General features: G+C 44.9%; 1 protein-coding gene across 8 annotated transcripts in view; it reads right to left on the bottom strand.

Annotated features, from left to right (window-relative positions):
- The window catches only part of TERT (telomerase reverse transcriptase), a gene marked incomplete at its 5' end in the record, with an annotated part of 57,134 nt that overhangs the window by 29,981 nt on the left and 5,576 nt on the right, over positions 1 to 21,577 (bottom strand). For all 8 annotated transcript variants that reach the window (XR_014159043.1, XR_014159044.1, XR_014159045.1 and 5 more), the window contains 12 exons: positions 635 to 759; positions 2,762 to 2,823; positions 3,055 to 3,181; positions 4,357 to 4,545; positions 5,811 to 5,882; positions 8,014 to 8,127; positions 11,389 to 11,474; positions 12,724 to 12,819; positions 14,546 to 14,707; positions 16,224 to 16,406; positions 16,774 to 16,963; positions 19,705 to 19,903. Coding sequence is in view for 1 of the 8 variants with exons in the window: in XM_081872596.1 (XP_081728722.1) it covers positions 635 to 759; positions 2,762 to 2,823; positions 3,055 to 3,181; positions 4,357 to 4,545; positions 5,811 to 5,882; positions 8,014 to 8,127; positions 11,389 to 11,474; positions 12,724 to 12,819; positions 14,546 to 14,707; positions 16,224 to 16,406; positions 16,774 to 16,963; positions 19,705 to 19,903 (1,605 nt within the window). The remainder of the gene's footprint in view (positions 1 to 634; positions 760 to 2,761; positions 2,824 to 3,054; positions 3,182 to 4,356; positions 4,546 to 5,810; positions 5,883 to 8,013; positions 8,128 to 11,388; positions 11,475 to 12,723; positions 12,820 to 14,545; positions 14,708 to 16,223; positions 16,407 to 16,773; positions 16,964 to 19,704; positions 19,904 to 21,577) is intronic.

The raw sequence follows: 21,577 nt of genomic DNA on the forward strand, positions 1-21,577 counted from the left end.
ACCCTACAAAAGGGGCAGTCATGCAGCCATCTTCCCTTCCCTCTCTTGATGCTCTTTTGCTGTCTGCTGGATCTCAGCCAGCAGCACATGGGCTCATTCCCCATGTGGGATGAGCTCACACTTTCTTCTGTAGCTATAAGCTAATGCCTGCCTTCAGGGATCCAACTGTGAACTGAAGGTAAGTAAACTTCTTCTTATTCTTAAAAGAAGACTATTGTGTCATTATTGTTTTTAAGAGGGAATTAAAGGGGAATTTACCAGCAAAATCCAATCTGGACAAGAAAAGACTAAAATGCTTAACAAGAGATTCTAACGAATCCACCAACTAGCTTCCTGTGATATACAGGTAATGTGCTCTGCTACTAACTCACTAGCCCAAGGAAGGATAATATTTAATCAATATATCCTCTCCTACTATCCACAACATTCCCAATTTTCTCCTATTACATTCTGCCCCCTGTGGCTATTTAGAGAGGGGTTTAAAAAAGAGAGAGAGAGAAGGATGCAACGTTCAGTGAGATGCTTAATGTCATGTCTAGTTTGGTCCTAAGCAAGAAACGTTAAGTCAGAAGAACGACTCCAGTAAGTAACTGTTCCCCAAGGGCTGCGGTTTTAGTACATTTATTTCACCTACCTGCATTTTTGGCTTTTAGTAGAGAGAAGCAACATGAGGCAGTGTCAGAGATTATCGTCAGGAAGAAACTGGGATTATTTCTAACTTGTTGGTTAAAAGGAAGCAGGAGGACACATGCATGAAACCTGGAATTAAAAAAGAAGCAGCTTTCAGTGGTTTAAAACCCACTTAAATATGCACAGAATCTCAGCTCTGTGAAGAATTAAATTCCACTGAATTCAGCAGTAAAAGGAGTCTGCGTTTTGTAATCAGGCTCTGTAAAAAATGAAGCCAGGCAGATGTTTGAGAAAAAATACAGTGACATCTTGTTCAGCCTTATACACCATATTTGTTTCTTTTCAAGAGACCTCCCCATGGTCTGGGGGGCTGTGTGCACACCATAAATTTAAAGCACAATTCCCCTCCCCAAGAATCCTGGGAACTGTAGTACTGTACCCCTCACAGAGCTGCAATTCTCAGCACGCTTAACAGCACCCAGGATTCTTTGGGGAAAACCATGTGCTTTAAATTTATAGTGTACAGGCAGCCTGGAATCTCTGTCCCAGTCCTTGACAGCTGTTGCACGGAAGAGCAAAATGGCGCCGAGATTAAAAACCTAACCTGGGTGGTTTCCAGTGACACCCAAGCCGTTCCCATTTGGCCTTGACCAAAGTGTATGTTCTGTGCGATAAGAATGTGTTTGCCAGGGGCAGGGGAAACCCTTGCAGGAGGAAAGATGCTTACAAAGCCATTAAAAGATCATCAGAACTTCAGAAAGTGAAGGCAGGAAGTCTAACGCACAAGGACAAGGCTGAAAGAGAACAGGTCAAAGTCCTGGCAGAGTTCAGCTAGACATAATGTTCCGGAATATATTTTTTAAAAAATGTTAATGAATTACATGCTGAAGAGCATCGGGGAACAAAGGCTCGATTGTTGAGCAAGTGCAGCTACACACCCTTCGCTTTTGTTTCAGTTTAAGTGAATTTAAATCAGATGCTGATCTTCTGTATTATAGTGGTACCTTGGTTCTCAAATCTAATCCGTTCCGGAAGTCCGTTCCAAAATCAAGGCGTGCTTCCCCATAGGGAGTAATGCAAAACGGATTAATCCGTTCCAGACTTTTAAAAACAAGCCCTAGAACAGCAATTTAACATGAATTTTACCATCTAACAAGACCATTGATTCATAAAATGAAAGGAATAAACAATGTGCTATAGTATGAAATAAATAAAACAGTACTGTAGATGATAAAAATATTTTTTTTTCTTACCTCCACTGATGATAGCCATTGTTTGAATGGGGGGCTTTTATCCATTTCTGCAGTCACACAATCAACCAATCTTTCAATCAGTAGCTGAACTGGGTTCCACACAGTCATAAAAACAAATTAACCGAAAAAGCCTCCGAAACAAAAAACGCAAAATAAATAGCAAAAATGAAAGGACCAAATATAAGCTCCAAATATCACCTCAGAACACTGCAATCGGAAATGGAAGGCTTTAATTAAATGGGGGGGGGGGCAAATTAGCAGCGCAGCAGGAAACACGGAAACAGGAGGCTTGAATTACAATGGGGGGACGCAAATTAGCTGCGCAACAGTAAAAACAGAAGCTCAGGACTCAAAACGGAGCATGTTTGGCTTCTGGAAAAAAGTTCAAAAACTGGAACACCCACTTTGGGTTTTGCAGCATTCGGGTTCCAATTTGTTCGTGAACCAAGCTGTTTGAAAACCGAGGTACCACTGTAGTTTTAATTACTGAGCATCATCACCAATAATTGGGATATACTGTGATTTTAAAGATAAGAGCTAAAGGCAAGTGGATTATTTGGACGAACTTAGAACTGCATCGGCACTGAAATTATAACATTACATGAAAAACAGATGTTTTGCATTTCCTAGATCTATAGAACAGTCATCTGATGCTGAAACATTAAAATAGAGTCAAAAGTTCTGGGTGTTTTTAACATTATGGTGGTGGGGAGATATATAAAAGCGGTTTAGAAGCCCCAGTGCTTGGGGATCTTTAAAATGACCAGTCACAGCACAACAAAAGGCAACAATGGCAGGTGAAACATTGCGTTTTCTTGACTCACAGTGCCTTCTAGTGGCATTGCATAGTATGAAGTTTTGAAAATTATCACACGTACCTGTAGGCTTGAAGCAGAAGGATCTTGAAGATATTAATACAGACAGTCCTAAGGCTATTGATCTAAATTTAGAGAGAAGAAATAATTGGGGTGAGGGGAGGAATAAAAAAAAATAATTCACCGTTTATGGCTTAATTTTTTAAATATACATAAAAATTAAATGGATTGCAGTATTTCACGCAGAAATCTAAAGGAACAGGAATTGCACCAGTGTCGGAAGGTTCAGAGTACACTGCACATTTGGAAATGTTCGGTCTGAAAGGCTTCTCCCATGCGTCTTACAACTGTCTTACCTGTAAATCTAAAAATAAACTGTGGCATTTCAGCTGCAGGACTACTAGCAGTTTATTTCTCATGCTGACACCGGCTTTGTTGCTCGAGTTGAAAGAGAGGCTTGACCTGATAGATGTGCAGGCATAACTGCAATTTGGGAGCGAGGAGATGCAGGGGTGATAAAGGGAAGAAGAGGCAGAAGTTATATAGCTTTCTGATGCAACCAGGTTAGATTTCTCCTACTACAGGGATTGTCTGAAGTCGGCCTGCTTAATTCCTCTTTTTGTTTACTGCTATACAGTCTCAAGAGACATGCATTTCTGTTATGCAACATGCAGAGAAACATGGATGCCTTCTATTATCAAGCCTTCAAAACTCCACAGTCACAGGTCCTTCGGCGTGCCAAAAAAATAAAACAAAAAAAGCAGCCAAAATAAGGGATTTTAGTCAATCAGCTCCTGAGCCAAAGGCAGAAAGCCCAGCCAGCAGCCAAATGAAGCCTCAATCGGTGGTTCCCACAGCGCAGCAACCCGGCAAAGGGGATGCAGCAAGGGAAACCACCGTCACCTCTCTGCTGGGAAGCGCTGAGCAAAGGTGAGTCCCCAGGCAACGCGCACAAGGCATGCAAGCTCCACCCCCCAGTCATTCTCAGATGCCTTATTGGGTGAGCAATGCAGCCAAGCAACACAGTTGGAGCCTCCCTCCTCCCTGGCTGGCAGGGAGGGAGGGAGAGGAGCTGCTTCCTTTGAAACCCGGGAAATTTAAGGGACATCATCAATAAGGGACAGCAGCGGGACACGGCGCTGGGATAAGGGACTTTCCCGCCAAATAAGGGACAGTTGACAGCTATGCTTGGACTAAGAACATGAAAAGTCACCTGCTTTACAAATGCACATTTGGGGAGGAAATATCTAATGCTCTTTAAAAAATAAAATGCAAATCAGCAACCATTTCCCAACTGGTATAATCAAAAGGGAAGTTTAACCACAAACTATGCATGCTTGCCAACTGAAGAAGCAATACGCCCAATACTTCCAGCCCAACCAACTGGGCCTGGTAAGTTTGTCATTCAGGGTGGTGCAATTCAGGGTAAAAAATAATACAAGGCTGGAAACTTGTTAGAAGGTCACAAGAATGGATCCCAATTCTTTCATTACAGCCCCACCCACCCCACTGATCTCCACAACTTGTGTCCACCGGTCTAAGTGAAGTTAGCCCCCACTGGCTTATCAACTAAAATAACTTAATCAACTTTAATTGATTAGTCTACACTGATTACAGTATGCTGTCCTAACATGATAGTAAATATTATTCTCATTTACCTGGAGTAATCACAATAAACTTCAAGGGTCTGTGTATCAATTAACAATCCACACCATGGGATTACAGTGCGAGCTGGTAATTGTTTGAACGCTGAACATCCCGGGATATCTTTATCAACTGGAAAATTTACTACAGTCTTTCCTGGGTTTATAACAAAGCCATACTCTGGAACGCCCATGGCCAGAGCCCTAAATTAATGAGAATGTGTGGTTAGAAATGTTATTTACACAGTTAATAATAATTTTTATTTATACCCCGCCCTCCCCAGCCAAGGCCGGGCTCAGGGTGGCTAACAAGCAATAATAAAAACAAATTGAATGAATACAACTTAAAAACCAGATTAAAATACAACATTAAAACACTGAAACATTAAAATGCAGCCTCATCGCAGGAGAAAGGAAAAAAGAAAGGGGGGGGGAAATCAAATTGACTCCAAGCCAAAGGCCAGGCAGAACAACTCTGTCATACAGGCCCTGCGGAAAGAAATCAGATCCCGCAGGGCCCTGGTCTCATGAGACAGAGCGTTCCACCAGGCCGGAGCCAGTATTGAAAAGGCCCTGGCTCTGGTTGAGGCTAATCTAACTTCCTTAGGGCCCGGGACCTCTAGGGTGTTGCTATATATGGACCTTAAGGTCCTCCGTGGGGCATACCAGGAGAGGCGGTCCCGTAGGTACGAGGGTCCTAGGCCGTGAAGGGCTTTAAAGGTCAAAACCAGCACCTTAAATCTGACCCTATACTCCACTAGGAGCCAGTGCAGTTGGAAAAGCACTGGGTGAATATGCTCCCATGGCAGAGACCCCGTGAGGAGCCTCACTGCTGCATTGTGCACCCGCTGGAGTTTCTGGGATAGCTTCAAGGGCAGCCCTGCATAGAGCGAATTACAGTAGTCAAGTTGCATTTTTACACTGTCTCCCGCAGTCTTGCTTTTGTTCTATGACAGACCATGGCTGGGGTTTTTTAATAGCAAAAAAAAGCTGTAAATAATTTAAGTGGATTATTAAGATTGCCCTCTTGCCAGCCTCATTACAATTGCTTGTTTTAAGCAGGGCTGTGTGCCAAAGTATTAGAACTTCTGGACCTATTTCCCTATGCTTTATAAATGATGCCAGTTCATAGGCATGGGGAGAAGGAAGGAGTTACTCGGGGCAAGACCCATATTCAGAAGCCGGGGAGGCAGCTGAGATGTCAACAGGCACGATGAACATACTTCTTCAAACAAGTCTTCACAAGCCTAAAATCACACGCACAAAGCCAAGGTTCTCTGGAAATGGAGAAATGAACACCACATTCAGTGCTTTATCTGCACCTTTGTGGAACAGGAGCATATACATACAAGATCAACTCATCACTAAGAATATGAAAGAGAAACAGCAGAACAAGGGCAGATTTCTTTCCATTCCTTTTTGCAAAGAAGGAGACTCAATTGATCAAACTTCCATACTTTAGACCGTACCTTAAAAATGCCTTTGCTTCTGTCAAATGAGGCGTGGCAAGCAAAAAGTCATCTGTCAATCGCATCAGCACCCTGAAATGTGAATTTTAAAAACGTGTTAAAACAGGCCTGCGTCGCCAAAATAAAAATTTACACTGTGTTAAGTAGGAGTGTTGCTTTTATTACCAATATTATTATGGAATCCACTTGGGGAAATGAGTTTGTGGCGTTCCAATTTATTTAAGAGCTGTTCAACAGTGGAACAGGCTCCCACAAGAGGAAGCTCATTTCAACGGAAGTTTTTAAGCAGAGGTTGGGTGGCCACCTGCACTGCAAGGGGTTGGACTAAATGACCCTACAATTCTATGGTACTCTGTATAAGCAGATCTGCTTATTAATTAGTCATTGGGCACAGAACATGCACCTAGAAGAACATTTTACATTTTTATGAGCGCTTAAGGCAGGACAATGCAGGGGATGCTTGTCTCCACCCCCCCCCCCGACCTCCTTCCCCATAAAGTTAATCTGAGGACGGATGAAGATAATGATTACTGATAATGAATGATGTGTACACTGCTTCTTGGCAATAGCATCAAAGCAGTTTGTGAAGCACCACATACATTACCAAAATGCAACTAAAAATGCTTAAATATAAATTCCAAATCATAAAATATAGAGTAAGAGCATACTTTTAATTTTTTTAACACGAGGAGAAATCGGGGTACAGTTGTACCTTGGAAGTTGAACGGAGCCTGTTCCAGAAGTCAGTTCGGCTTCCAAAATGTTCGAAAACCAAATCGCGGATTCTGATTGGCTGCAGGAAGCTCCTGCAACCAACCAGAAGCCCCGTCCGACGTTCGGGTTCCAAAAGAACGCTCACAAACTGGAACAATCACTTCCGGGTTTGCGGCGTTTGGGAGCCAAAAGGTTTGAGTTCCAGGTATGACTGTAGTTCCATCTGGCAGTTTACTGAGGACTTGGTGCTGCTCATGTCTGACGTAAAATGAGTTCACGTTTCCTATAACGGGTGAAAAACTTACACCACTGGGCAACCAAGTGTCAGGGGCTGGACTGAGGAGGAATGGTACCCCCCCCTTCTCCTTAACCTTCCTGAGAACAGGAGGACAGTATAGATTTAGAACAGTGGTTGGTAGATGGACATAGTTCAGAGGCTGCAGAGGGGGAAAGCTGGGAAATATTGGGAGAGGAAGAGCAGGAAGAAGCAGCACCAGGGGAGAGAAAGCTGACAAGTGTTTTTGGAGAGCATTCCTGACCACCCCCCCAGGACCAGGCAGGCACTGAGGGTAGTAGAACAGAAAGCTCAGCGGCAGAAAGCTCAGTTCAGCTGGCGCAGGGATAACATAGGATAAGGGAGACAGAGGGTGTCGGGCTTTACTCGGAGCAACGCCATTTTCTAGAGAGAGACCTTTGTCTTTGGCTGTGATTACTGAATAAACTAATTGGTAAGATCTCTTCTGCCACCGTGGGAGTGATGTTGTTGTTGTTGTTGTTTAGACGTTTAGTCGTGTCCGACTCTTCGTGACCCCATGGACCAGAGCACGCTAGGCACTCCTGTCTTCCACTGCCTCCCGCAGTTTGGTCAAACTCATGCTGGTAGCTTCGAGAACACTATCCAACCATCTCATCCTCTGTTGTCCCCTTCTCCTTGTGCCCTCCATCTTTCCCAACATCAGGGTCTTTTCCAGGGAGTCTTCTCTTCTCATGAGGTGGCTAAAGTATTGGAGCCTCAGCTTCATGATCTGTCCTTCCAGTGAGCACTCAGGGCTGATTTCCTTCAGAATGGAGAGGTTTGATCTTCTTGCAGTCCATGGGACTCTCAAGAGTCTCCTCCAGCACCATAATTCAAAAGCATAGGGGAGGGATAGGATTCCCCAAAGCCTGACACCAAGTCACTACAGGTCACAATCTTTGTGGACTGCTGGTCCAAGGAAATCTACATCAGATTCCCAAACACTTCCAAAGAATTGCAGTTCCCTGTCTTGCTTGCTAGTTTATACTCAAAACCTTGGCACAGACCGTTTCCACATTTCAACTTTTTACCCACTTGCTTGGTTATACCCTTTCCATCCTTGTTGGTCTTCCCTGGTAGAAGCTTGAACAACTGATGCAGAATATCTATGAACCATTTTTGAGCACACAGGAGTTGTTGTTTTTTTTGGGGGGGAACAACTATTATATAGCAGGCTGGGGAATATTACCATACCCATCTCTCTGCACGCCACGCAGCAACTTGTCCTCCATGTCTCCATAGCAGAGGTTGCATAGCAGGGTTGACAAGATGCAGCCCTGGGGGATTCCACAGCGCTGGGCATAGTACCTGGCAAGTATCAGGGAACAAAAAATTGCCATCACAAATGCTGAAAGCTGATGGCAGGCATGAATGAGATGCTTGTCACTGCCAGAACGTGGCCAGCCTACGCATGGAATTTCTTTTTTTCTTCTAATGCATTTTTTTAAAAAATTAAAAAACGATGGAATACATTTTTAAATACAAGGGTGGACTCCATGATTCTTGGCTGGGGCCTCAGCCTACCTCAAGACTGGCCTCTTCCCTCATCAGCTGACAATTCCAAGCATCTTACTCAGTGAGGTTACAGGGAACCAGGCACAGGGCCTTATTGGTAGTGGCACCCGCCCTGTGGAACGCCCTCCCATCAGGTGTCAAGGAAATAAACAACCATCTGACTTTTATAAGACATCTGAAGGCAGCCCTGTTTAGGGAAGTTTTTTTTATGTTTGATGTTTTATCGTGTTTTAAATATTCTGTTGGAAGCCGCCCAGAGTGGCTGGGGGAAAATAATAAATTATTATTATTATGAAATACCAGGGCATGCTGGCTCATGAGCCCACCAAACCCTGCAAACAAGGACACCCCTGTGACACCCTCCCCACAAGCAACAGCAGGGCAGATTCCCTGCTGCACCTCCGGGCTTGTAACTGAAATCATGTATATTGGGACATTCTCCCTGGGCTCTGGAGAGGCTCTCCTTGAGAGCCAGGAGGACTCTCCAGGGTGCTCCCCCAATATACACGATTTTGGTTACAAGCCCGGAGGGGTAGAACAAAATCTCCACGTAAACTTGGGAGTTGCCTGTATTTCAGAAACCGAGTGGAGGCATGGGACGGAAGATCCCATTTGAAATATGGTCCCCCATGTTAAAACGAAACAAAACACACAGAGGGAACATTCTGGATTCTCTCTCTGTTAAGGTAAAGGTAAAGGGACCCCTGACCCTTAGGTCCAGTTGTGGCCGACTCTGGGGTTGCGGTGCTCATCTTGCTTTTTTGGCCGAGGGAGTCGGCGTACAGCTTCCGGGTCATGTGGCCAGCATGACTAAGTCACTTCTGGCGAACCAGAGCAGCGCACGGAAACGCCGTTTACCTTCCCGCCAGAGCGGTGCCTATTTATCTACTTGCACTTTGACGTGCTTTCGAACTGCTTGGTTGGCAGGAGCAGGGACCGAGCAACGGGAGCTCACCCCGTCACAGGGATTCAAACCGCCAACCTTCTGATCGGCAAGTCCTAGGCTCTGTGGTTTAACCCACAGCGCCACGCGCATCCTCTCTCTGTTTTATTTCTCTCTGTTACTACCTAGTAATTCTCAAGCCCCAGGGCCCTTGTGGACTCCAGGAGAGAAATGACAACCAAAATGGCATTGCTCAAATGTGTGTCCTCAGTCTGGATAGACTGGGCAGGACACATACTTCATGTGTACGAGGTCCCCTGTTCCCAGAATCTTCTGTTAGGTGTCTCTCTGGCATTGGGACTAGGAAAGCTCACTTCCAAAGGTCCAGCCAGTCACATAGTGCAGAACTAGACAGGTCCACAGATCAATGGTTCATCTCATACAGAAATGAAAAAGTATCCCGCATATTCTGAGGCTGCTCTCAAAGTGATGCCGGTCACTTCTGTACTTCTCAGCTGTATGGATTTACAATAAAAATACACTTTGCAGAGTCTTATGAAATGCTACATTAGTCTGCATTCAACACGGCACTGAAATGAAAGCATTCAGAGAGAGAGAAGAAGGGGCATTCAGACAAGACTTTGATCTTTCCTCCTTGTCAGCTTTGATCACTTACGTAACTCTACCCTTCAAACACAGAGTCAGCGCTGTGTATATTGGCGATATCTTATTTGTCTAGCACATGCCGTCTGCACCCTCAGATATTCATCCAAGAGCTTTAGAATTTTCCAGCAAATTCCGAAATATTCATGGCTCTTTTGTGCCCAAAGTCAATAGTTTTAGCAAAAATAACGTTATCAACCAAATGGCAAATCCATCATATGCCTCTACAAATACTTCACAGAATCCCTTGTGTCTGAGCAACATATTTGTTAGTCCGACAACAGTCTAACAGACTCAGCAGAGGTCTCCATAAAGGAAGGGATCTGAAAGGGGTCAGGGTCAGCCCTGAAAAAAACGGTTGCAGGTTAACAAAGCAAGCTGTTGTACTCCTTTATTGAGAGCGAGCCATCCCCTGTACTGATGAGACGCTCTATTGAGGGCCACCTTGGAGCCACGGTAGTTTTTTGGACCCAACACAGATAACGTGTAGACCACCCTGGCTTGGGGAAGAGATATGAGGCCTGGAACTAGTTTTGAATGGCAACTGTCAACCCTGGAACATCTGAAGTGATAAGAGGAGTGAGCCAGATCGTGTGCAGAGTGCTTAAAAACAACAGCATGTCATTGGATGTCTGTAGTCCACCTATAGAAGTCAGACTCTCATGAGAACAGGAAATACACAAAGGGAAGATGATCTTCTTGAACCCAAACTGGTCTTTGAAGAGACCGACGTCCACCTGATCAATGCAAAGAAACAGCTTACATGGCTTATCATAATTATGAAAGCAGGGGGAGTCAATTAATTTTGCTGAAAAGATTCTGGCAAACACTTGACTGTTCTTGCAAAATTAATGGATACCGATTTGAATGAATGCAATTCCCCTTTGGGCACTCAGCTAAACCCATTCCATTAGCTTCTCCATTCTAAAAGCCTCCCATTATTATTTTTTAAGCTTTAAAAGAAATGGATACAGGCTAATGCTTAAGACTCCTCTGAAAGATTGGATTTGGAACAACATTCTTGATTCAGCTTCCAGACGGATATTAATTATTTTGGCTGCAGCAAATTAAAGAGTATTGTAGCAAATTTATTATGGCACAAGCTTCTTAAAAAGCCTACAAAAGCTTATGCTTTAAAAATTTTAAGTCTTTAAAGAACTACAAGACTCTTCGTTGCTGTTATTCTGAATTCAGAAATTACCTCAGCCAACTGGCTGCATTCGGAAGCAATGCTGGCCAAAAACTATAATTTGGTAAAGTAGTCTGTGAACTCAGCTTTAAAAACCATGGTAATAAACCAGGTAAATAAACCATGGTTTTAGGGTTGCGCCTGAAGCAATCCTCACCCCCCCCACCAAGAAAACTAAAAATCAGGAAGATAAGGTCTGCTTTTGGTTTACCATTCATGGTTTGCTGGGGAGAAGAAATCATGAGCTGTGTGCCATCAGGCTAATACATTTTGGTACCTGAAAAGTTTATGTAACCAATGATAATAAAAGAGACTTTACCTCTTCTCAATTTTCAGAATGCTATGGTGGATCAACTGCAAGAAGAACTCATAGAGACTGGATTTGTTTTCCCTCAAAGAGACACCCTGAAAGAAGAAAAAGCAAAAGTAGAAGTTTGAACTTTGTATGCTTTGGCTTATGATATTTGGCCTAATATTAACATGTTAACACCTATGCCTGCTCTGAGGTCAGGTGTGCTTGTAAAGCATGCCCAGAGTAAACAGCTAAGAGCTAAATGCCAGTGAAGCTGGCACCATACGAACAGAAGACCCAGTTGTAAAATGTTAAGCTTAGCAATGAAGGATTTCCCTCAAACAAGGATGTCTGTCAGCACCATCTACTGGCGGGAAGTGGCAAAGACATGCACTCAAACTGGGAAACTAAAGGGCTAAGTTGAGAAGTCACGGAGTGGAATGGATGCAGCGAATTAACGTGGCATTTGATGATGCTCTTCAAAAGGAGAAACATGTTTGGCTCAGTATAGCTGAGCAAACTAAGGCACCATACAATTTTCCCTTGGGCATATTTTAAACACTTGTTAGAGCTTTACAAAATCCCCTCTTTTAAAGCTGCTAACATTGCCCGTTTCAGAATTCTCCCTTGTGCACCAAGATATGGAAAGCTCAGACTGCAGGATCGTGGTAAGAGGGATTAAAATATTAAAAGTGAAAACTGCACAATGCAAGATGTGGGCAACCTCTAAACAGGAACGCAAATACTAGCGTCAACCCCAAATGAATAAATCGTCTTGAAGTTAATCTCATCTTCAGAAATGGTAAAATGCAGTGGCTAATAGTACAAACCTATGCATGTTTACTCAGAGGTAAATCCTACTGGATGCAGTGGGTTTAGGATTGCAGCCTAACGGAAGGAGTTATGACTCAGGCAGTCTACTGCTCAAATCTTGCCTCTGCCATGAATTTACTGGCTGTCATGAACTCAGCAGGTATTAAAAGAAACTATGGTTTATTGAACAACTGTGGTTTATTGTAAGGTGAACAAGCCTAAGTGAGCCTTGGGGTTGCATGCTTCCCTCGCCCCACATGTTTGCCGCTGGCAAAGCTACATTTTAGCATGTCACCCAAACTTTAAACTGGGGTCTACCCACACCATAGTTAAGATTTACTACGGTTTGACAAGTTCAGATGACATGGCAAGAGGCAGTTAGTCAAAAAAATGAAGAAGTGTGTGTGTGTGTGTGTGTGTGTAAGAGAGAGCGAGACAACCAATTGCAAGGTTTGCCTACAGCTTGGGACACACCAATGGGGCAGCCTTCGGAAATCCTCTTTCAATCTCAGCCTCCCTAGTTAAAGGGAATGGTACATAGAAGCTTACCTGCTCAACTATTACTGCATTCCGCAGCGAGGTGCTCTCTTGAAGATGACACAGAAACTGTTTCATATCAGGCTTAAACTCACCGGAAACAGATACCTGCAAACAACATCCAGACAGAGATATTTTAGATTTTTGAGCTGACCTCCAGCATAGTAAAAATGTCAGAGTTAACAATTATGAGGGGCTGGAGTGAGAGAAGAGAATGTGGAAGGAGGCAGGCAGAAGACCACTCTACTTCCTGGCATCCCCCCCCCAGCTTCTCCCAAGGGTTTGGGCAAGGGCTGCCCCACAGTTCTCCCAGGAGCTGCTGGCATGTGCTCCTCAGCCCGTACTTCCTCCCTTCTTTTCTGTGGTAATCAATAAATAAGAACCACGAAGCTCCTGGTGCACTCAGAAGAAACATTACAATTTTAAAATCCTGGACTACTCAGCAGATATGCATTTCCATGGTGTAAAAATAAAATAAAATGAGAGGCACAAATACAAGATGGGTGACACCTGGCTTGAGAGCAGTACATGTGAAAAGGATCTAGGAGTCTTGGTTGACCACAAACTTGACATGAGCCAACAGTGTAACACGGCAGCTAAAAAAGCCAATGCAATTCTGGACTGCATCAATAGGAGTATAGCATCTAGATCAAGGGAAGTAATAGTGCCACTGTATTCTGCTCTGGTCAGACCTCACCTGGAGTACTGTGTCCAGTTCTGGGCACCACAGTTCAAGAAGGACACTGACAAACTGGAACGTGTCCAGAGGAGGGCAACCAAAATGGTCAAAGGCCTGGAAATGATGCCTTATGAGGAACGGCTAAGGGAGCTGGGCATGTTTAGCCTGGAGAAGAGGAGGTTAAGGGGTGATATGATAGCCATGTTCAAATATATAAAAGGATGTCACATAGAGGAGGGAGAAAGGTTGTTTTCTGCTGCTCCAGAGAAGCGGACACGGAGCAATGGCTCCAAACTACAAGAAAGAAGATTCCACCTAAACTTTAGGAAGAACTTCCTGACAGTAATAGCTGTTCGACAGTGGAATTTGCTGCCAAGGAGTGTGGTGGAGTCTCCTTCTTTGGAGGTCTTTAAGCAGAGGCTTGACAACCATATGTCAGGAGTGCTCTGATGGTGGTTCCTGCTTGGCAGGGGGTTGGACTCAATGGCCCTTGTGGTCTCTTCCAACTCTATGATTCTATGAAATTAAAAACCCTGCAAAAGCTAGGGCACAGCCTCTCTGCCACCAACGATACCAACTGATGCCAGGCTACTTCAAAATCAAGGCAGAGGTCAGTCCAGGAGCAGTCTCAAACGCAGGCACTGCCATCTAGCTAAGAACAGCTGAATTCACCTCTGGAACAGGGATATGGCTCAACTATTTTGAACAGGGCTCTATAAACCTGCTTGCTCGCGGATTTTGCATGCCCAGCACAAGGATGCTCTTCCAGGTCTGACTTTTGCAGGAGCACGATGCTGAGGTCTTCTATATCCTGCAAAAGCTCAGCATGAGGGAAGGCCCTCTGCCTTTCTCCATAGAGAGCTTGGGGGAGGAAAACTGCTTCTGCTGCAATTTGGCACGAGGCATTAGTGAGGTTCCATTGGATCCTCTTGCAAAACCCTGGAGCAAGCGAGAGGAAGCACCCAAATTAGGAGCGACCACTTTTAGTTAGCAGGCAGGACATTTCAAAATGTGTTGCTTCCCGGCCTTAAGGATAGTATTCGTTGGCTAGCCCTTCCATGGAATATTTACGAAGACGTTACCGAGTTCCCACGGTTGTTGTACTTATCAGAGAACAGAAAATGGGGGTGAGAGAAAGAAAAAGATCCGCCCTACATGTCTCCTGTAGCATATTCTCTTAAGTCCATTTCTGGTCCTCATGATCACTGCATAGCGGCGTATGTTGTAACGGGTCTCTCTCTCCAGAGCAAGGACTTGTGAAATTACTTCTATCAGTTTATTATGGGGAATGGTATCGTAAGCCCCTGTGACATCAGCCTGAAAGAGAGCAAGGTGGGGGGTGGGGAGAAGAAATTCCATTATTTTAAACTTTCAACCGTGCATCAGATATCACACAAAGCAAAGAAATTGCAACGGGAGGGCATTTGCTAACCGGCACAGATGTATTCTGCAAAGGACAAAGACAACATCACCAATAATGCATTTACAAACAGGATAGGCCACTGCCCCGAGGAGCTTACAAACTAAACTTCAATGCAGGGAAAGGGAACAGAGGGAGGAAGCAAAGTCAGGGATGAGGGTAACAGAGGACAAACCTATATTCTGCTTAGTAACACATGCTTAGCTTCAACAGGGGATGTGGACTGTAGATTTCAGGAGGGTTTTAATGGAAATTTCAACAAACTAGGGGTGAGCAGCTGAGAGGTGAGAGGAAACCCCAAGCCCTGGAGCTGGCGTGGGGGATGGATACCTGTAAAACTTCCAAATCCTTGGCTGGAATCTGCACAGAACAGAGAAATTTGCTGGGTTCTGCAAAGGCTCCTTGCTGTTGGAGTTTCTCTCTAAACTTTGCTTCGTACATCTTGCAGATGGAGGACTTGCAGGTGAGAGAAAGCATGCGTGTGTGCATGAGAGACAATGCGAGTGTGTCCGTGTACGAGAGATAATGTGTGTTGAAGAGTGGATAAGACTATATATGCCAATCAACAGCAGCCTTTTTGGGACTGGCATGTTTCTGCACACCAAAAACCTTCTGTAACGTGACTGGTCTCCGCTGACTCAAGTTAACAACCCCTGAATCGACCTTAGTTCTGCACAGGGCAAAACTTGGAAGCCTAGTGTGAATTCTATCCCAACCCAAGTATGAAACCAACTCCAGTTTAAAACTGTCCTTTCTTGAGATATTACAGAGCCCTATCCTTCCCTACAAAAAGGGACGCGGGTGGCGCTGTGGGTTAAACCACAGAGCCTAGGACTTGCTGATCAGAAGGTCAATGGTTCGAATCCCCGCAATGGGGTGAACTCCCATTGCTCGGTCCCTGCTCCTGCCAACCTAGCAGTTCAAAAGCATGTCAAAGTGCAAGTAGATAAGTAGGTACCGCTCCGGCGGGAAGGTAAACGGTGTTTCCATGTGCTGCTCTGGTTCACCAGAAGCGGCTTAGTCATGCTGGCCACATGACCCAGAAGCTGTACACCAGCTCCCTCGGCCAATAAAGCGAGATGAGCGCCACAACCCCAGAGTCGGCCACGACTGGACCTAATGGTCAGGGGTCCCTTTACCTTATCCTTCCCTACAGGTTTGATTACCTGGAGTGAAGAGAAAGAAGCAAACAGCTTGACGCCAGCAGCGTTACAAAACTGAGCAACTGGGGCCACAGACCCCAACTTATGAAATATTCCTGATTCCTAGTGCATGTTTATTCAGACCTACGTGCCATTGGGTTCAACAGAGCTTGGTCACAGTACTGCAGCCTTAAACAAAGAAAAATCCTCGGTTCTGTCCACTTTCAAGAAATGGAAAACATCCAGGCCCAATGGAGACACTAAGCGTTACCTTCACAAAGTAGAATCTCGGCATTTCCGAGTTTGACTCTAAAACCTTCAAAACAAACTTCTTCCATATTGTGTAAGTATCATCTTTTCCAAACACAGACGAGCCAAGCAAGATGGGGTTCTTGGTGCTTTCATAACTAAGGACACTAAATAAGTTTTTAAGTTGTTTGTTGAAGTAGTGAACCTAGGAGAAAATTAAAGAGAGAAATTAGGGGGGCATTAGTGTTTCACAAAGGACAAAGCATTCTCATGCATGTCCAAGTTGACTGATCTCTTGGAAGAGAAGGCAACTAGCAGAGGGAGAAAATGAAGAGTTATTGGAAAGGACGCATGCTGCATTTAAGAAGGATGTAGGAATAGGATTTAGCCTTTAGCCTTGTTTAGGGAAGTTTCTAATGACTGATGTTTTAATGTATTTTTACTCTCTTGTTGGAAGCCGTCCAAATATTATTATTATTTGGGAATGGGATTCAGAAGAGGGCTACAAAGATGATAAAGACAACACTTGCTCATTGAATGAACTTCACACTATGCAACTGTAAAGTAAGAACCTTTTGGTCTCTGCTCTTTCTGCAGAATGCTTCAGCTCCTACAACATCATTCAGGCTGACCACGGGACGCAGCCCATTCGCTTTGGGGATGAACCGGAGTTTCGATGCCAGGGGCACACACTTTTTCTGCTGCAGAATTTCAATCTCCTCCTTTGATAAGGCACGAAGCTGCACTTTGGCCAGATGACTTCTAAAGTGGAAAGGAACATTATTCTTTTACAACAGACTACAAAGCAGATCACAAAATTCCCCTCGAGTTTTGCTTCTGTACAATCAGTGCTATTTTGCTAGAAAAAGAGGTACCGGAACTCACTGTCAGCGCCGCCATTGCTCTCCTACAATGGTAATGGCGCCCACCTGAGAGGTGCTGGAATTGAGTTCTGGCTGGGGGGGGGGGGGGGAAGCCCCATATGAAATACTCTGATGAGAACAGAGCCTGCCATCTGAGTATTCTTTGAAGTGGGTCATTTACAACAGATTCTTTCAACCAACTGGAAATTGGGAAGATGTGTGTCTTTGCTTGTCTTGGTAACACAGCAAGCCATGTGGTCTAACGTTAATACAGTGGTACCTCTGGTTAAGAACATAATTTGTTCTGGAGGTCCGTTCTTAACCTGAAACTGTTCTTAACCTGAGGTGCCGCTTTAGCTAATGGGGCTTCCCACTGCCGCCGCCGTGTGATTTCTGTTCTCATCCTGAGGTAAAGTTCTTAAGGTACTACTTCCGGGTTAGCGGAGTCTGTAACCTGAAGCGTTTGTAACCTGAGGTACCCCTGTACAGTGGACCCTCCGGATACAAACTTAATTCATTCCGGGGGTCCGTGTGCAACCTGAAAAGTCCACAATGAGAGGCGCTGCTTCTGCACTTGCTGCGTTCGCAACCCGAAAGTTATGTTACCCAAAGGTAACATAACCCAAGGTAACACTGTATAGAGGAGAGAGGGGCAAGACTACCCAGGACGTCTGGATTTCCACTTTGTCTTCGTGAACAATGCTAGGACATAAATCTCATCAGAGAAACTTTGAAGCTCAGGTTCAATTAAAAAACCCAATGGCTCTGTGTGTGTGTCTGAGATGTGGTCTTGCAATAAAATGGCCCAATATGCCAGGGGGCATGTCCCCATCTGCGCTTTCAGAGGGTTCTGGACGGTGCTGTGGGTTGGGTGTGTTCCCAATGTACACACTAAAGTACGTCACACAAGTAGGATCCTGGCTCAACCACAATCCTCACGTGGAGAAGCTGTGTAGGGTTCACTCACTTGCACACCTGCGCATCAGTATGAACTTTAGAGACCTTTGCAGTATCTCAATATTTGTGGATGATAGCACACCCATTTGGCACATCAGGGGCAGGAATAGCCTGTGACACCTCACACATATGCTCTCAACCTTTTTGGTACGCGTGGTTCATCTGACCTCCCCCACCCCCTCAAAACGGCAACACTCAAATCAGTGAGCTACATTTGAAAGGTTCAGAGTCCTAGACCTCGTCTGCACGACATGTTTAAAGCAGTATCATACTGCTTTAAACAGTTGTTTATAATAATAATAATATAATAATAATTTATTATTTATACCCCACCCATCTGGCTGGGTTTCCCCAGCCACTCTGGGCGGCTCCCAACCGTATATTAAAATCACAATACAGCATTCCCTGGTCCTGAATGGGGTAACTGTGCCCCTGAAGGACCAGGTGCGCAGCCTGGGAGTCATTTTGGACTCACAGCTGTCCATGGAGGCACAGGTCAAATCTGTGTCCAGGGCAGCTGTTTACCAGCTCCATCTGGTACGTAGGCTGAGACCCTATCTGCCTGTGGACTGTCTCGCCAGAGTGGTGCATGCTCTGGTTATCTCCCGCTTGGACTACTGCAATGCACTCTACGTGGGGCTACCTTTGAAGGTGACTCGGAAACTACAACTAATCCAGAATGCGGCAGCTAGACTGGTGACTGGGGGCGGCCGCCGAGACCATATAACACCGGTCTTGAAAGACCTACATTGGCTCCCAGTACGTTTCCGAGCACAATTCAAAGTGTTGGTGTTGACCTTTAAAGCCCTAAACGGCCTCGGCCCAGTATACCTGAAGGAGCGTCTCCACCCCCATCGTTCTGCCCGGACACTGAGGTCCAGCGCCGAGGGCCTTCTGGCGGTTCCCTCATTGCGAGAAGCAAGGCTACAGGGAACCAGGCAGCGGGCCTTCTTGGTAGTGGCGCCCGCCCTGTGGAACGCCCTTCCAGCAGATGTCAAAGTGATAAACAACTACCTGACATTCAGAAGACATCTTAAGGCAGCCCTGTTCAGGGAAGTTTTTAACGTGTGATATTTTACTGTATTTTTGGTTTCTATGGAAGCCGCCCAGAGTGGCTGGGGAGGCCCAGCCAGATGGGTGGGGTATAAATAATAAATTCTTCTTCTTATTATTATTAAACATTAAAAACTTCCCATATTATACTGTATTTTATGCTGTTCTTTGTTGCATCAATTAAGTGTTTTAAATTTGTTGTTAGCTGCCCTGAGCCCGGTTTTCTGAACCGGGTAGGGCAGGGTATAAATAAAAATTTATTATTACTATTATCATTATATTTATGCTGAATATGTAGTTTAACAGTGCAGAGAGTTGTTAGGAGACCTCCTAGCCTCCCTCGCAGAGAGGAACTGACTTTTTAATCACTCTGGAAACTGTAGCTCTGTGAGGGGAATAGGGATCTCTGAACAACTCCCAGCACCCTTAACAAACTACACTTCCCAGGATTCTCTGGGGGAAGCCATGATGGATTAAAGTGGCATAATATAATTAAATGTGCAGTGCAAATGGGACCCTCTTCAAATGGCATCTTCCCAGAGGAAGGTATGGGAGACTGTACAAAGGGAGCACACATTCCCCACCCCCCTCGCGCAGGATACGAATTACGGCGCTTCAAGTAATAAATACCTAATGCCAATCCTCTGCAACTTCCTCCAAACAGCCTTTCTGAAGTAAAAAAGCATGTTCTTTTGAAACATAGTCTCCGTGATATAGAAGAAAGATCGCAGCAGTTCTGCAACGAAGGAGTTCATCACCCAGTACAGGAATTTGGACATCAGATCTTCACGGAAACGGTGTTCGGAGGCAGGAACGAAATGCCTGAGTTCTATAAGCAGAATTGCAGGTTTATTCACAATTAAGTCTAGAAAGAGCTTTCTAAAAAAAGTTGCCACCACGACCAAAGTATAGGCTAACATTTTACAAAGATGGGTTCCTCCCAAATGAAAACACACAGCTAGAAACCCCCACAGACATTTTTGCTGCGGCTACGTTATGAGACAGGCATGGCAAGATCTGTCCCCTCTCATATGCACACTTGGCCATGTAGTAGGAATGCCAATTTCCTCCCTTGGAAGGACAGGATCTGGCAAGGGTGGTGGCACAGACTTGTCTTCTGGGCCATGACACCATTTGAGTATCACACACAAAAAATCACACCACTCGGGCAAGCTTATTGAAATATTTACGGGCTAGTAAATTCGCCAATGATCACTGCAGATGGAGACAGCAGCCATGAAATTAAAAGATGCCTGCTTCTTGGGAGAAAAGCAATGACAAACCTAGACAGCATCTTAAAAAGTAGAGACATCACCTTGCCAACAAAGGTCCGTATAGTAAAAGCTATGGTTTTCCCAGTAGTGGTGTATGGAAGTGAGAGCTGGACCATAAAGAAGGCTGATTGCTGAAGAATTGAGGCTGTTGAATTATGGTGCTGGAGGAGACTCTTGAGAGTCCCATGGACTGCAAGAAGATCAAACCTTTCCATTCTGAAGGAAATCAGCCCTGAGTGCTCACTGGAAGGACAGATCCTGAAGCTGAGGCTCCAATACTCTGGCCACCTCATGAGAAGAGAAGACTCCCTGGAAAAGACCCTGATGTTGGGAAAGATGGAGGGCACAAGGAGAAGGGGACGACAGAGGGCGAGATGGTTGGATAGTGTTCTTGAAGCAACCAGCATGAGTTTGACCAAACTGGGGGAGGCAGTGGAAGACAGAAGTGCCTGGCGTGCTCTGGTCCATGGGGTCATGAAGAGTCGGAAATGACTAAACAGGAACAACAAATTCCGCAGACTTATTTACAAGGCTGAAATCTGCTAGAGAATACCAGCATCCTATTCTGAGTAATTCTGGTTATAGCTGAGCTTGCTATGAGAGTGCCATCACTATTTCCCCACACTCCCAACTCTGGAACGCCTTGCCCTTAGAAATTCAGACTGCAGACACTCTGACAGCAAGTATTCTTGCTGGCTTTTAGATGGCAAGTATAAATAACCCTGTTCTCCCAGGCATTCTCAAAAAAAACCACTCTTTTGTTTTATTATTCTCAAGCTGCTGCTCTATTGCTTGTATTCATTAACTGGGTTGTTTTAAATCACAGAATTGTAGAGTTGGAAGGAACCACGAGGGTCATCCAGTCCAGCCCCCTGCAGTGCAGGAATCTTTTGCCCAACCTGGGGCTCGAACCCACAACCCAGAGATTCAGAGTCTCACGCTCTACCGACTGAGCTATCCAAACCAGGATGCATGGTTAAACTCTCTGCTCGCTAACCACAAGCTGAACCCAAGCTGTCACATTCTTTTGGGATTGTTTCCCAAAAGAATCCTCAACACTGGGAAGATACGACTGATTTCCAGCTTTGTAGAATGATTATACTTTTTGCGGCCAAGCTAGCTTTGAGAACAATGGTCTGGTGGCCTTTTGACAGAGCCTACTTCACTGGGCTCAAGCCTAGCAAAACATGTGTAACTTGGACAGGAAGGGATGTCTCATGGGTTATTTT

The sequence above is a fragment of the Podarcis erhardii genome (assembly GCF_964252035.2).
Source record: "Podarcis erhardii genome assembly, chromosome: 8".
Classification (NCBI taxonomy): domain Eukaryota; kingdom Metazoa; phylum Chordata; class Lepidosauria; order Squamata; family Lacertidae; genus Podarcis; species Podarcis erhardii.